At 38.5% G+C, this 16773-nt stretch overlaps 1 protein-coding gene across 1 annotated transcript in view; it reads left to right on the top strand.

The window, feature by feature from the left end:
• The window catches only part of LOC145476777 (glycerol-3-phosphate acyltransferase 4-like), an 84185-nt gene that overhangs the window by 62109 nt on the left and 5303 nt on the right, over positions 1-16773 (top strand). Inside the window, exons 5-13 of the mRNA XM_081455435.1 lie at positions 9911-10738; positions 11145-11199; positions 11632-11753; positions 12845-12887; positions 13509-13563; positions 14050-14115; positions 15192-15266; positions 15592-15681; positions 16481-16574. Coding sequence (XP_081311561.1) covers positions 10604-10738; positions 11145-11199; positions 11632-11753; positions 12845-12887; positions 13509-13563; positions 14050-14115; positions 15192-15266; positions 15592-15681; positions 16481-16574 — 735 coding nt within the window. The 5' untranslated portion in view covers positions 9911-10603. The remainder of the gene's footprint in view (positions 1-9910; positions 10739-11144; positions 11200-11631; positions 11754-12844; positions 12888-13508; positions 13564-14049; positions 14116-15191; positions 15267-15591; positions 15682-16480; positions 16575-16773) is intronic.

The raw sequence follows: 16773 nt of genomic DNA, 5'->3' as shown, positions 1-16773 counted from the left end.
TTGTGTTCATGTACAACTAGTCAAAAGTTTTCCACTTACTTACAAATTCAAATTCCACAGTTAATTTGTGATAATTATGAAGTACATAGACACAATAGGCGATCACAGTACAGGAGAAACTATATTGCATAGTTTTTTCTCAGTGATTTCATCAAACTGGATCAGATCTGTTAAATATAATGCAGTGAGTATTTTTGGTTGATTAATTTAAAAACCACAAGGATTTGGTGAAGCCTTGTAGGTAAATCTTGCAGGAACCAAATGGTGTAAAATAAAACATGTATCACATCTTTCCTAGATTTGCTTAATGGTAAATGTTGTTTTATTATTTGAATTGATTTAAACATTTCAATGGTATCTTAAAAACTAGAGTTTCCCATAGCCATATAAGATTTTTAATGACAAAAATGCTTTTGCTAGTGATTGCTAAATTGGGCGGACGGCTCCAAGAAATTTGTCATTAGGTAATAAGCGTGCATCACTGACATTTGTTCTAAATTAAGGTACTTCACAGTAAAAAGACCTTTAATAGTCTTGGACTTTCCTGAAATCTACGAATAAAATTTACTGTATCTAAGATGAGCAAAAAAACTCCTCAATCACATCATCGACTGATCCCAGTGATTTCATTTGCAATGGAAAGAAATCTATATAAGTTTGGAGTGTTATATTGTAACGATTTCTTATCACTAAGAAGGCATACATACAGCTCTAAACATGTGTATGACAACTGATGAAGCTCAAAATTAAGCCAATTAATTAAAACAGAAATAAGTCGATGGAATAACGAATAAAACTACCATACGAATATAGTTACAATGCAATGTACATGAACACAAGATGTTCATACAACTTACTCTTAAGCAATGTTATTTTATTTTACTGCACAAGATGACGCGATCGTATGTACGAAGTTGGAACTTTCACTCGCTGATGTCATCTGTGCTCTTAGTTTTCTGTATATAGTAAAAGAATATTGAATGAAATTAGGTTGAAACCATCAAACGAACAGATTTTGATCCCGTAGGTTTGTTTATGATTGCAGGAACGTTCGAATGTTAGGAATAAACATCGCAATTTTGTGTTCTGTCACCCTCCACGTTTGATATAAACCACCTTCTAGTGCAGTGTGTAAATCTATCTAACTCAAAACTAATTTTGTAGACAGAACTTCCTAAAATAATGTGGTTTCTCCTTTTCCTACATTTCTTCTGCTTTTGGGTTAGTCTTGCTTAAAGCGAGTGATTCTGAAATATTGCGTGCAAGGAAAATTGAGTAAAGTTCAGTATTTCTTTACTCAGTTCCTCACATTTGACATTGTAATTTACGGCGTTGATTTAAGTTTGATCTCTCTCACGAATGCGAAATGGCAAAGTAACTGATAAATGTGTATTTTCCTTCCTAATTGATTGCCAAGCTTTCTTCCTTGCGGGTATGTTGGAAAACATGTTTGCTTGCACTCTTTACCTCAAGACACGCCCAACGGGGGACGAAATTTATGTTCGATCATTCCAAACCTTCCCGGCTCCTGACTCTCTAAACCAACGCATTCCTCAATGAACTTGTGATGTCAACTGCATGGGCAAACCTCATTAGCCAGCATGCCCACTATCTCACTGCAACTGCGCTCTCTATGCCTTAGTAAACACTTTGTGTCATTTCTACAATTAGCTTGTTTACCATGTGGTGCCGTATAGTCGAGGGCTCTGTAAGCGATGGTGGTCCATTATCGAATACAGGAAGCTTAGTTATTTGATGCCACTCGAGTAGTTTTCCGGCGCGGAGAACGAGTGAGATATTGAATGAAACAGTAGACACGTTTTTGCAGAAAGAGTTGGTCTAAGAACCGGAAATTTTAGCATTTTGATTCAGTCGTTTTTTTCTGATATCTGCATGATCGGTAGATATGCAGCGTTGATAATTGCTGATACAAGTAAGAAAGTATGTTCCACTTCCTTATCGAAAGCTTGGTAAGAAGTGATTAAGTTCACCCAGACCACGTGTAAAAAAGTTTATAAGGTCTATTTTTGAGAAGTGCTGTATGTTTTCTTTTTAATGTGCCTTGAATACCTTGCAACTGAATCAAACCTGATTCTCTATTTTGAAACGTATTTTAGGAACTTTTGGCTAACGAGAGGTGTTAGAGAAAATTGCTTAAACTTTTCAGTTAGACAACTGTCGTTTATATATTACCTCCTTTACATCGATTGCATTTGAACACTGCTCGTAATTAATTTCTTGAGGGATAGGTAAAAGCTACACAACAGATGAATTATAACGTGCACTGAGAGACCAGTGTGTAATAATAAAGTATCCGTGACCCACTGAACATTATAAACGCCGAACAAAGGGTGAACAAGCACTCAAGAGCCTACACCTTTTTGCTCCTTCTGTACAAAACTTGACCTATAAATACAGGAAAAAGGAGCCGTCTTAATGGAAAACCATTTCAATCTGTTTGCGTGATACTAAACGTTTTCAATCTATCGATGCAGCAATTACAGAATTGATTGTACAGCTGGCGTTGCACTTTACATGTCATCTTTAGGAGCCGAGACGTTTTATCCAAAGCTTTGTATTAACGTTACAAGGGGAACGTATACTGGTAAGACAAGAGTGATGTAGTTGCTCGAAGTATTTTGTAGACAGTAAATCGTTCGGCTGCGTAGAATGGAAACTGGTTGTGGAGAACTTCATGTAATGAAACGCGACGTAAATGTCCCCTCCTTTATGGAAAGTACAGCCGTCGTGCCCTAGGGCATAGTAAAATTGTTTAATAGTTAAATTGTTTGATAATTGCTCATCTACTTTGTCACGGGACTTCGTTTCGAATTTCGAACTTTGGTTTCACGGTGCGTTCTTGCCATTGTGGGATAGCATGGCAAGAAGAAAACGACCGCTTTAATTCTTGCTCTTGAAACCGTTTCCAGAACAACTTTGCCCTTCGTACAAAAATAGAAATAACAATGCCTAGAGAGGAAGCCACATCAATCAGCTTTAGCTGGTTTTCATGCAGGTCCTCTATCCTGGTCGAATTGGAATTTGGATTGCTTGTTTTTGTGGTGGGAGGAAAACCGGAGAACCCGGATAAAAACCCACGGAGCAAGGCGACAACCAACAACAAACTCAACCCACATATGGCACCGGACCGGAATCAAACACGGGCTACATTGGTGAGAGGAGAGCGTTCTCTTCACTGTGCCATCCCTGCTCACATTAACCAAAACATGAAAAATAAAGAGAATTTGTTGAGCAAATTGTCGTAGTGTTCACGAAAAAAGAAACAAAATGGAGCTTAATTTGCGTTACAAGCAATTCACCGTGACATCAGTTGTGTTACACTGAGACAACCATTTTCTTTCACCCATGAACTCGGATGTACTGTATTTCACTGTCAAACTAATATTTTTTGTCAATGTATTGACGTTTAAAATTGATCCCTGGTCATGGGGAGCATAGAGAGAGGATTTATATTGGGGCTGTAAAATTAGTTGCAGTTCTGAAGTAGTACATTGTACTCTGTCAAGATGCAAGAAAATAACGAATGAAGTTTTCAACTAAAAATAACAATAAATAGAAATGCCAAACTAATTCTCTTGAGAATATTACACAAATTCCGAAGTAATTTTTCTGGTGTATTTTACTGAGCTCTCTGCGTGAGCAATGAAAACGTTGTTTTGCTATTTTTGTAGGCATGGAAAGGGTGCGAAATCGAGAATTTCCTGCTTAAGCTCTTGACACGAGTCACTGCAGACCCACTGATCTTGTTTAATTTAGATTCCAGTAGAAATTACACTAAAAAAAAAAAAATTCACACCTAGAATCTGCGAGAGAAGGCAACTTCGAATAACTGCAACGGGCGCCTTCTTCGACCCCAAGGTCGTTTAATAATCTTGAAATCTAGAGGAGTGCTGTGTTCTGACCGAGGTAAAGCAATTAACAAAACAATTATTCACCGCAATTAGCAAGCTGTCCGCAAATGTAATTTATGCCCGACATAAGTATTTTGCTTTCGATAACTATCAACACAGTAATACACGTTATTGATGACCGAGAGCCCGAGTACACTAAGCAGTTTATCACGGAAAATAGCGTTTAATACGACTTTTATTTCACTCGGCGCGCTTGGTGTCCCCGTGAAATACGAACAGATATCTTTTTTCTGCTTTGAGACATTTAATTCGACGCCGTCGAGACCAAATCCCAGTGCTAAGCGAGATTACGAAAGCAATTATCGCGTTGGGAAAATTGCCCGCAGAGTTATTTCCTGCCGGCTGGGGTAGATGATATGGGGATCTGAGATATTTAATTGCTTAATGGATTTTTGGGGCACGCCTCTCTCTTGGTAAATAAACAAAGCAAAGAATCTATCGCAATTCGATGGTCACGTTTGTTTTTGCACCTTTGATACACCGTGCAAGCCAAAACAGACTTTTCTGGAAAGCTTCTAAGCGGATTAGCGTTTGATTATCGGTGCAAGATTTTAACACACAAGGCGCTAAAATTTCACAACATCCAACACCTACTCGTAAAGATGAAATTCACTTCATAGATGGCACATGAAATGTCCTAGTCGTACCTCCTCACGCGCACCGCGGTAAGTAAATTTCGCGCGTAAACAACATCGAAAAACACATAACAACATGTACACGGCTGTAGTCTGTGAAAAAGGTCATTTCAAGTGGCTTGGTATTTTTTTTTTTCTCAGACGCCATTCATTTTCTCCATCTTATTTACGCGCATCTTATTTCTCCATTTTATTTACGCGCGTAAATTTACGTACGTAAAATTACTGTCAGTGGAAACGCAGTCTCGTGTAAAACGTGCCGTGATAAATGGAAAACTGGACAAGCCAAGAAGATTGACTTCCAACTTTTTCAGCGACAACTTAATTAATAAAGGCTTGATCTGGTCTGAACTGCAAAAACAGCGTAATTCTTTTCGCACAATAAAACGCAAAGAATGAAACAGTTCGGATTCTTGCCGGAGTCGCCGATTTTTGGGGCTATCGGAGAGTGAAGCTGGTACAGAACAGGAGGCCAGTGGCTTTCTTTTACGATGGTTAGTACAACTGTACCGGGAAATGTACTTAGAGAAATGTCTTTGTGAACAACCAACTCGATAGCTTTTCTCTGATAACAAATCGAACTTTCCTTCGTCGTTCATTTCACGGTCTGACTGGAATTTGCTATACAGTTGAACCTCCACTAACGGCCACTTCTCTAAATCGACCACTTTCGTTTGTACATGTCCCGGCGGACGGTCCATACAGTCACTCTGATTTTAACCTCTCTACAACAGCCACTTCTTCACAAAAGCAACGGCCACTAAAACGCGGCCTAACTTCCAAACCATTTTAGTTGTAAAAGGTCACGAAACTTGGATCCATATACCGCGCGTAGCTGGTCTCTGTTTCTGCTTGTTTTCTGCTTTATTTATATATTTTGATTGTGTTACGTATTTATATGCCACAAAATGAGATGTTTTTTTAAAATAAAATTAAAAATGTTGCACACCCCGACAAAAACAGGTATCGTATTACATCTCTACCTTTCTATAACGGCCACCTCTCCACAACGGTAGCCGTTGTGGAGAGGTTCGACTGCACTGTGGTAGAAACACTTGATGCCGTATACTAGCATGATTACCGAATTGGGAACAATTTATCCTCTTCTATAATAGCCATAAAAAGTCGTTAGTAAAGCTATTGAAAAAAATAGTTTGTGACATTTTGTCATGGATCAAACGGGTGTCGCATCGGGCGCTGACCGCGGTCCGACCTGCCTTTTGTTTTCGAAGAATTCTGTACTTTTGAGCCTTCAATGCCTCCCTCCAGTGAGAAGATTTTAAGAATGAGTACCACCGAAATACTGGGGTAATCTTTTAGAGGCACCAAACAACAACTCACAACAGAATTTCGGTCGAATCGGTAGAGTGTGACAAAACCGAAAAAATCTATTTATAATTTCGATTGCAAAATATAAACACATCTATGCACTTTGTTTACTAATATTAAGCGAAAATTAAAAAAAAGGCTAAGTGGCCAGACAGTCCGCTAACCCGCGGAACAAATAATTGTAAGGTCAATAGAGACCTTTTTTCGAGCAAGGCACGCGATTTGAGGCAGAACTTGCCTTTGAATTTACAAGTAAACAAATAAGCAACGAACTAAGTGCTAATACATTAATAAGTAAATAAAGCAGAGCTTTCAAAGCTAGCATACTAGTATGTACACCACACGCGAAAGAAACAAATATTTCTAGTTTTTTAACTATAGAATATGCGAAGAAAAGTTGTCAAAATAACTCATGTAGCAATCTTTTTGCTTCAACAAGAGAAAACACGAATTTTCTTTCTTTTGGTTCACTAAAATGATTTACGAAAACTCACTTATTACAAAGTGGTTGTTAAAAATAGATGCACAGCATAGCATCAACAGTGATCAAACACATTTTCCGAAATATCTTCGTGATTGCCGCTGATTAAAATTTTTGGAACCAATTTCCGCTCAGGAAGACAGACTGCGTCACAATTACGTCATAAGACGGTGGTGATCTATTTCGGGCCATCCCAGCGATGCACACTTCACACTGGTAACCATGCCGCGAAGAATTCTAAATGACTGATATTTGTCAAACGTTTAATACTTGGGTGTGGTTACAAACTGCAGGTTTGATAAATTACTTTAATTTGTTTGTTGAAAACCAACACGCGAGCCTAGCGCCTTCTTATGCTAACCAGATTAAAATAGTAAAATTGAGCTTTTAATTTTTTCCCGGAGAATATATCTCCAGTAACTTTTGCCTAGGAGAGACTTTCTCTCGGTGCCTTTTCTGTGTTGCAATTTTCCTAATAAAAAAGTCTGTAAAAATCTCACTTCAAGCGAGGACCATCGAGAACTCACCGTTTGTCACAGTACATTCAGAAGTACAGTATATCACACATTCCTTGCATTTTGATCTGACTTATTCAATTATCACTATCGCCCAATATAATCTGTACCACCTTATCTTTCAAAACAAGGAGACAGACGATGGTTTAAAGAATTTCCAGGTAAGGCAATTATGGTTGCTAATTCCAGAATGTCACAGCTTGAGCACGGAATTTAACGGAAGTAAAGTGAAAATATGTTCTCCTGCATTGCCCCTACATATGTAAACAGCACCACGGGTGAAAATTCTTTTCATGGGCAGTGTCTGCATCGTTCGCACGACAAGTACCATACTATACAGAGAATAAGCTGTTATGTCCCAGGCGCACAACAATATGGAGGAAAACTGGACCGATTTGCCAAATACACGCATTTTTATAACAACACATTTTACAAGAATATCGAGGCTAAAATTTTCTATTTTATGTAATGTAAGAATATTCACAAGAATATTTTCAGCCGAAAATGAAATCGGCAGGAAAATCAGAATATTCAGCCTGGGCCAGAAAAACAATATTCTGATATAAAAATGGAGTGTAGGTGAGAATGACTCAAATGCTTTAGTGCCTGGGAAGAGCAAATGTGCGAGCCCTTTCTTTCTGTTTGTTTGTTTGTTGTTTGTTTTTTACGTAAGGCCTCAGTTTTTTGTTACATCGTTAGTCTAGTATATTGGGATGGAAAAAAAAAGATAAAATAAGGAAACAGTCAGTTATTATGCTTTTTTTAAATGAATAATTACAAAGAATGTCCTTCATTATCTATCGTTCAGTGTAGGCCTTTTGGGGGTGGAAGAGCGTCCATTGTTTTGTTCGAGCATCAGGCCGCCATATTGGAGTTGAAAACTCGTCCTCACTCCTACTCCCTACAACACTGAGGCTTCCGAGAGTCTGGGAACAAGCACAAAGCCGAAGTGTCCACAGTACACCGGAGAAAGCGCAGCTTTATTTCTATGGTTAGGTCTACCGTCCACACTTAATCCGTCACGAAAACGGAGCTTTTCGAAAGGGCTTTTCAAACCGGAGGAATTTGACAACGCCGGCTTTGCGTTTTGGCATGGATAATAAACATTTTGAAAACGGAGCTTTTGGTAAACGATGGCTTCGCGATAAAAGGTAAAGTCTGCATGCGAGCCAAGTGGCCCATCAGGCCGGAGCTTATCCCGGTTTCTGTAGCATGACGCGACTAGGAGTATTTCTACTCCCCCCTGGATGGGATGCTAGTCCATCGCAGGGTTACCCCCAGCATTAAGTTCGCCGGTACCCATTTATACACCTGGGTGGAGAGAGGCACTGTGAGACTAAAGTGTCTTGCCCAAGAACACAACACAATGTCCCCGGCCAGGACTCAAACCCGGACCGCTCGATCCGGAGACGAGCGCACTAACCATGAGGCCACCGCGTCGCGATAATCATGTGATTTCTCTGACCGAGTTTTCCTCAAACGGTGATTGTTGCGTTTTTAAATTGTTCCTCCATCGTAGTGTGGACGGAGAGCATTTGATGCGTTTTCAGAGTGAAACCTCCGTTTTCCAATTTTTCCGAGGCAGGAAGTAGGCATGAAGCGAAATTACGAGCGTCCTGAGCATTTAAAATCTTCGTTACTTTTAGCGATCATCAGTGTTATTAGGGTGCTCGGCAACAAGTTGCGGGAGGTGACTGGAATCTAATCTTTATTGGCTGATTCCGACTTATTGTGACTTGGGTGGAAATTTCTTTATACTATACTACTTGACTGACAAATGTAGAAGCAACGCTCTATCAGTAGGCATGTGTGGACATATGCACTGGACGACTGACCTTTACAGGACGCTATAACTCAAACACGCTCATGCGACTCCCGCAAATGAATAGCAAAGCACTTAATACAACGAGTAGAAAACCCAGCCTTACAGAACTTACGCCAAAACACGAACTTCAGTAGAGGACTAAACCAGGTAAGTAGACAAACTCAAACATGACCACTAGCTCCCGGGGGTGGGGTGGGGGGGGGGGAGTGTTGGGTGGTGGTTACTCTAAGAATTGGTGGGGGTGTGCGCCCACTTCCCAAAACAGCTTACCCTATTTAAGACCAAAATTTGTGATTTTCCCTACCCTGTTTAAGACCTGACCAAAAATTCGATATCCTATTTGACACCAAAATGGGCCAAATCATTACCCTATTGCTGACCAAAACGACTAAAAACCCATACCCTTTGGGGTAGCACATACCTAAAAAGCCCATATATATAACGGAGTACCCCTCGGGCACGAAACGTCCTAGGCAAAACGAGTAAGGAAACTAAGAACCCTGACAAGATACGTGTAGGCATGCTAACCTTGAACTCCGAAAGATCGCGAGACTAACACAAGACGTGCTAAAATGAACAGTTAAGTAATAAGCAAATTTAACCTCTCGATAATTGTGTGATCGCGGCATGGTGATTCGACTGAGCATAAAATAAAGTAAACATGACGACAAATTGCATGCAGTCACACTGCTGATACACATAATCATTTCTGGAAGAACTTGTCTTTTCCGGCTGAAAATTAAGATCAAATCCGTTTAAACTACAAGCAGCCCTTCTTTTTTTTAACCCGTCGAGTGCGCTCCTCCATTTTTTCTTTTACGCCACTCCTGACAGACCTAGAAAATCGAAAGCGGCTGCTCGTTGTCATGTAAGACTGAACAATAAAAAGGGCGCATTTCTGGTAATTTTACCGATCGTCAGGCATTCTTTTTTTTTTTTTCTCGTCTGCAGCCTCGAAAAACGCAGATTAAGTATGAATTATAGAAAGAGGGAAAAAGTATTTGTAATTCGGATAACTGTCAGAAACTTAACTTGGTTGTCTTAAGTTTTTAAACAAGTACGTTTTCAAAACGTTTTTATAGGTACTGTGGAACCCCGCCTTACGACCAATTCTTTAATACGGTCACCTTGTTACATAGGCCACTTTATTCTGGCTCAAAGAAACGCTCAATCAGTCATTTTCTTATTTACAGGACCCGTTTAATATGGCCACCCCGTTATTACGGCCAGATTTTTGTTGCCCGTTGGTGACCGGATGAACGAGGTTCCACTCAACGAGCAATTGCGCATGGAAACAAAACATGTCTGCAAAATGGTCAAACCTGTCCAGCTGTTAAAATTTTCTCTGGCAAGTAAAAACCTTCCTTCGTTGTAACTCGATAAATTTGTATGTGGGTCATGTTTTGAGTCTGTTTTCACCGTATCTTAGTATTTGCTCGTGAACCAGAAATAATATTATTGTTCCCTCGGACAAGTCATGATTAAGATTCGCTTGTCCACATCACATTTTCACCTTCAAGTTCCTGACAATAGGACAGAGGTAAGGATATTTAGCCAGAGCATTCAAAATATACATTCTCAGGAGCCCATCGATTGTTACAAAACAAACGAAAGATGAGAAAAGAAAAGCAAACTATATGAACAAAGCAATTGCTGCCTGTGAGACCTAGAAGTCATAAGATGACAACAAGCCCATACAAAGTAATCTCCGATTCTAAGTTCATTAAAAAATGATTAAATAAAGAAACTGAAATATAGAGGAATCGTAGAACGTGACTACAAGGTGACAATCATGCGATACTGCTTGCCAGTGGAGTTATGGGTAATCGAACACCGAACAGGTATCTTGTCAGCGGTTATTCAATCAACAGTGTAGAAAATTCAAGATGGCGCCGGTGTGGTTGATCTTTTTAGCGTGCTATTTAGCTTTCATAGTGCTCTTCATGGCTATTCCTGCGTCTTTGGGGTTTTCTTTTGGAATTCGGAATCTATATCTAGCCACTTTATATAAAGTCTTTGAGGTAGGCCTCGGTGATCTCCTTGAAAATAATTTGTTGATGAACTTTACATTCACTGTGTCTACGATCTACACTGTAAATGTCCGACAGCCGGATGGTGTATTGACTCCGTGTCCGGCCGTCAGAAAGTTTTCCTTTTACATCGTGTCACTAATTTGTCCATTAGATTAACTTAATCTGAATCTGGGATCGAAGATCTGTCTCATCTTAAGACTAGAATGTTTCGATTGCCGCAAATGAATTTTAGTCAGTATCATATCCAAATTGTCTATTTAAAGCTGTTTTTTTTTTTTGTTTTCAAATTATTTTAACTGGTTTCTCTGCTGGAACTCTGCGTGCTGCTCAGTTTCTAATGCGTCAAAACAATATAAGATTTAAACATTTGACTTGTTTGCTGTTTTCTTCATAGTTCGGAAGGAAAACTATCCAGTCCAAACATCAGAAACATGGAGTCAAATCAAATGGTGAAGTATCGTTAGTAAGCTTATTATAAGCTTTTATTATATGGCTCTGTCTCACAAGGACTGGGAACTACCAAATTAACAAATTTGATTGGCTGAAATTGATATTGAAAGCGGTCTAGATTTTGTTCTTAAAAACAAACTTAGTGCATGCCTAATTGCCATTTGCTGCAGACTGACCAAAATGGCTTTCATACTAGATGTGTTGTATGATTTATGATCTGTAAAGGTCTGTCTGCATTGGCTCCACTGGAGTAGGGATGTAAATTAAACAAATAAGATGGGATTAAATAAATAAATAAGATGTGATTGTCCCTTGCTCTATATACATGTGCTTGTAGCCCTGAGCAATACATATATTAAATGAAGTCAGGTTTTGATACTATTAGCATAGCTGGATACACATATATATGGAATAAACTCATTTTGTTTCAGTTATAGACAAAACATTGTCAAAGCTGAAAAAAGCTGACATACCCAGAAACAGGTCATTTGGAACCTTCCAGCGAGAATTCCACATGGGTGACACTATTCAGTTCTGTGTTACTGGGGTTGAGGTAGGTAAAACAATTATTTGGTGACTACACACTCTGTATATATACATATCATGTGGCATAAAATGTTTGCGGGTTCTTATTTTTGCGATTTAAATTGAATTAGAATGTCTCTTTAAATAAAATGATGATATTGCCCATGGTGCACTACAGGTGTAGCTTCAAAAAATAATGTTTATGAAAAAGGATTGTGTGAAGGTACTATCAGCCACACCAGGGTGAAACATGGTTGTGATGGCAGGAGTGACTGATTGCCGTGTAGTGTAATAAAAGTGCTGAAAATGTTGTATTTTAAATAAACGTGACTTTCTTACTTTAACAGGGGAAAAATGAAAATCACAAAATTTGATTGAATACCCAGCTTGAAAAACCAGTCTTCCACAATCACTAAAATTTAGCTCTCACAAAATAAAAGAAATCGCCAATCTGCATAATTAAACTCCCTCACTCTCGCATTGTGTTTGGTCCAATGTTCTAGAGGCAAGTTTAAGTTTTCCTCCTAAAAACTGATGGGATGTAGCAAGTGATGGATTTTGGGGTAGAATTTCATATGATAGAACCACTTTCTCTTAATATGCTACTTTTTCCAAGTTTTATATAGTGTGTTCAATTCTTTATGTTATGAAAAGAATGTATACATGTAGTTTAAGACAAAGTACCTGAACCATGCCAGAAACTGCAAATGAATCATGGCCTAGTTTTCACAGCTAGTATTGGATTCAGTCTCACTGTTTTCAGTTTGTCTTTGGTGTTTTCTAAACCATGGAATGCAGGACATTTGCCAAAAAAAATACACTGGCCATTTGCCACGAGACTGTGAATAGAAGGCCAAAAACATCGTGAGGCTCATGGTAGCTTGCAGGTCTGATCTACACATAGCAAAGAGAAGTCAACATCTATTTTGTCTTTAAAAATGTGGTAATTAGATTAACAGAGGATGAGATAAAGAAATTCAGGAATTTAAGGGTGTTTGCTTGATGTCCTGGGTATCATATTCTAAGAAGCACCTTATGTGACTTAGGAAGAGATACATATAAGGGCTTGGAACTGACAATTAGTAATGTTGTCGATTTACACCTTTCGTCTATTTGCAGGCAATCATAGATGATGAAGTAACAAAATGCTTCTCTGCAGAAGGTATACACAATCTTACCTGCAGCTTCTAATAAGCAATAAATGCTACATTTGGGGATGCATACTAGTATATTTAAGTTAGCTCTGATAAGTCCTATAGAGCTGAGCTAGCCAGTATCAGAAGATATAGACCACTTTTGAAAGGACGCCATGGTAAACCTTTTTAGTGTACTTTTATTCCAAATAGGCCTTACTAAATGCTCTAAAACAAGCAGTAACATTGTCAAAACTTTTCCAAATATCATGGTTAAAGAAGACCAAGTGCTCAAGAGGGCTGCAAATGTGTTACACAACTTGTAGTTTGGTGAAGCTTCCTACGATAACAGTCAGTTACAGTAAACTTTCTCAAAACAGATGCTACTGAATGGGAAACTCTTCCCTAGGGAAGTTAGCTGGCTGGTTCTGTAAAGCAGACAGCTTGAGCTGGTCCTAGCAATATGTACATCAGAAAGAGTTCACTACATTGCCTTTAATTAATAATTACAAGTTTGTATAGATCTTCTCTGTACATAGCATTTTAAAATGGTACATTATCAGATCAACTGTACAGAGGTAAACTAAAAAAAAAATGTTACTACCAGATTATTTAATTTAATCTTAAGTTTGAAAACTTTCAATTTATAGAGTTGGAATCTTGGAATCTTCTAACCAGGACAAATGAGAACTACCACTATATCAGGTATTTACTGTTTTCCAGACTATCTTCTTGTAGTATTTTTAAGTGGTACTGATACGATTATGTTAAATATTAACCAGAATGCTGCTTCAGTATTCTCTATAAGCACTGGTGACTTTCACATTAACAAATGTTTAATATGTGTCTAAAAACAACCCAAATGATAAGCCTCACTTTTTTGCTCCACTCTTTGAAAGTGCTCAGTGCTGCCTACTTCAAGACAACCTGATCTGCTGTGAACATTTGAGAGGACCCTGCTACATTGAAGATGCAAGCAATGGATGATTCTCAAAATGACAGCAATTACATGTATTGCTTTGTCATTGAAATCTCTAAGCGAACTATTCAAATGTACTCTATGAGACCATGGTCTACAACCAAATTCTCCAAACTAACTTTGAAAGTAATATGTGGCATCAAATTATAGGAATTAATATTGTTAGCATTTACATTTATGTTGGTTGACACATGTGTTTGCTTTGTTTGCAGTGTCAAGCTGACAATAATGTGGATTACAGGCTGTTTTATAAGATACGTCATATTGTTTCCCATGAGGTATGCTTATTCAAAGAACAAGTTGATGGCAGAGGTAGAGCAGGAACATTCTGTCCCATACTGACCTGAAAGTCAGTTTGCACCATGCTCAAATTCCTGTCAGGAAATAAGGGGTTATGGTTAAAGTTGAGTCATCTTGGATATTTAAGTTGGTAGGAATAAGAAGAGGAAATCTTCGGTGGTAATTTATATCTCTCGGATTATATTTGCACTTACACTGGGGAGTGCGGTAGTCTCATGGATGGCGTACTTATCTCTGGATTGAGCGGTCCAGGCTCAAGCCCTGGTCAGGGACCTTGTGTTGTGTTCTTGGGCAAGACACTTTACTTTCACAGTGCCTCTCTCCACCCAGCTGTATAAATGGTTACCGGCAAATTTAATGGTATGGGTGACCATGCGATGGACTAGCATCCCATCTACGGGGGAGGAAAAATACTCCTAGTTGCTTCATGCTATGGAAACCGGGATAAGCTCCAGCCTGACTGGTCACTTGGCTCAAATGCAGTTTTTTTTTTTACATTTTTTATCATTGGTCAACTGGATGGATTGTATTCTACAGTACATATCCCACTTGCCATGAAATTGAGTGTTTTTCTTTCTATAGAGCAAGAGCTAGCTACACAAAATTAATAATTTCTTACTAACTTGTTTCCTGGTCACAGTTCAGTAAGATATGGATCGTCTTCTTTTCCTGTCAATTTGTGGCCTGCACGCATTGCACTCACATTCCAAATTGATAGGAGAATGTCAGTACACACCTTACAGGAAAGACCTCTGAAGCGTTCCTCTGGCTAGGTGTCCACCATTGTCTAGTCACATCTCTGGGTTACCAAGTGTAAAACAGATATGACCTGGCCATGAATAATGAAATTATCATTTATTTATTACATTGATGTAATGGTAACAAATATATTGTACACATGTGTCCAATATCAAGGTACAGAAAAATAAGTCATCTGTTTCACTGTAAGTAATTTTACCCCCCTAGACTTTAAACTCCCATTTTCGCCAACTAATTTGTGTTTCCCTTAAAGAGGAGCCCTCTGTATTGATAGTTAGTTTTTCTCTCCTGTTAGGTTTATCCTATTTCTACTTAGCATGTCACTGTTGATCTCATCACGAATCTTCATTGGATGGCTTCCAAAGTCCCGGTAACTTGAATTCTTGTATTTTGCATTAGAATGCCAAGTTGTAATTATTTTGCCTGCTAATGTCTTGATGTAATTGCAATTTTTAGCCTACAATGTAATCTGTCTCTATCAGTTGCTGTTTTTTTTTTGTGATACAGAAACCAGTTTGTAACAATGTCATGGTGTTATTATAAATGTTTTTGTGCTGTCTTGAAACTGACCTGTATTACTTGCAACAGCTAATTCTCATCACATTCTTGGAACTGAAGTGGGGTAATTGTGTTTAAAAAGATATTTAGTTTTAGATACAAAAGATTAATGATTCTTTATCATGTTTGATATTTAGCTTCAGAAACTGGCTTGACACCAAGTGCATGCTGGTTTCGTTCAGAATTTTTGCAAGGGCTGTGTCTGCTGTAATCACATTTCACAACAAGTAAGAAATATTACTTTTGTTTCCTGTAGAATATCTATGTTGTACAACCCTGAAATAAAAATCAGAAAATCTAATATTCAGCATTCCAACTGTGTCAAATTTGGAAATTTTGTTGACGTTTTGAGCTTTTGCCTGTTGGTCCAAATTTTTTCTGATTCTTTCCTAAACTCGTAAAATATTCGATGCAAAGTTGTTTTTTATCATTGTTTCATCAGTCTTTTTGTTTCTGTGAGAGTGACAATTAAGTCCCCATCTAGGGAAGGCTCAGTGACTGGACCTGAGGATAAGTCACTTCCTGGATCATTATGGTCTGTTCTTGAGCAAGGTGTATTGCTCTCACAGTGTGTTCTCTCTTCAGGAAGTCTGATGTTTTCGGACTTCCAGTAATAACATTCTAAGGTCACTTGCTTCCCAACTCCTGGTCAAGGGGAACGAAGTCTCTTCTGTGAGACTGGGTGCACTAAATTGCCAGATAAAGGTGCTGGCGCTTTCGCAATATGCCTTCATCCATGTTTTTGAGGCAAATATACAAGCAGCCCTCGGCAAAGAATTTGGGATAAATTTTCCAATGATTTTTTGGACCAGTTTCTGTTTGCAGATTAAGTGGTTTGAAAATTGGCATTCTACTGAACACCTTTTACATGATGTAATTCGTGGCCAAGATACTGTCTTACTATCAATTAGTCCTCATATCTTGTTTCTCTTTTACCTATTTCATTTGAAAACACCTCTTTTGCTTCCTGTCAATTCAAAGGAAACACATGGTAATGGATTTTTTCTTTATATTTCACTTTTTTAGGGAGAACATGGCCAAAGGAGGTGGTATATGTGTGGCAAATCACACCACCCCTCTTGATGTGCTGATTTTAATGTGTGACAGGTGCTACTCTTTGGTAAGGTCGTATACCACAATGATGTGATTTACTTACATGTAGAACCAGAGGTGCAAGGATGTAGCTAATAAAACACCAGGCTGGCTCATAACAAGCCCAGCCAGCTTTTCGTCTTTTCATATCACGTGAACAGGACACGTTCGAATGGTGCCATAAACGATGTAAATTTCACAACATACATGTAACCGTCAACGTTTGA

Source organism: Orbicella franksi, chromosome 2 (genome assembly GCF_964199315.1).
Source record: "Orbicella franksi chromosome 2, jaOrbFran1.1, whole genome shotgun sequence".
Classification (NCBI taxonomy): Eukaryota; Metazoa; Cnidaria; class Anthozoa; order Scleractinia; family Merulinidae; genus Orbicella; species Orbicella franksi.
Note: the sequence above shows the minus strand (reverse complement) of the source record. Positions and strands in the feature narration are given on the sequence as shown.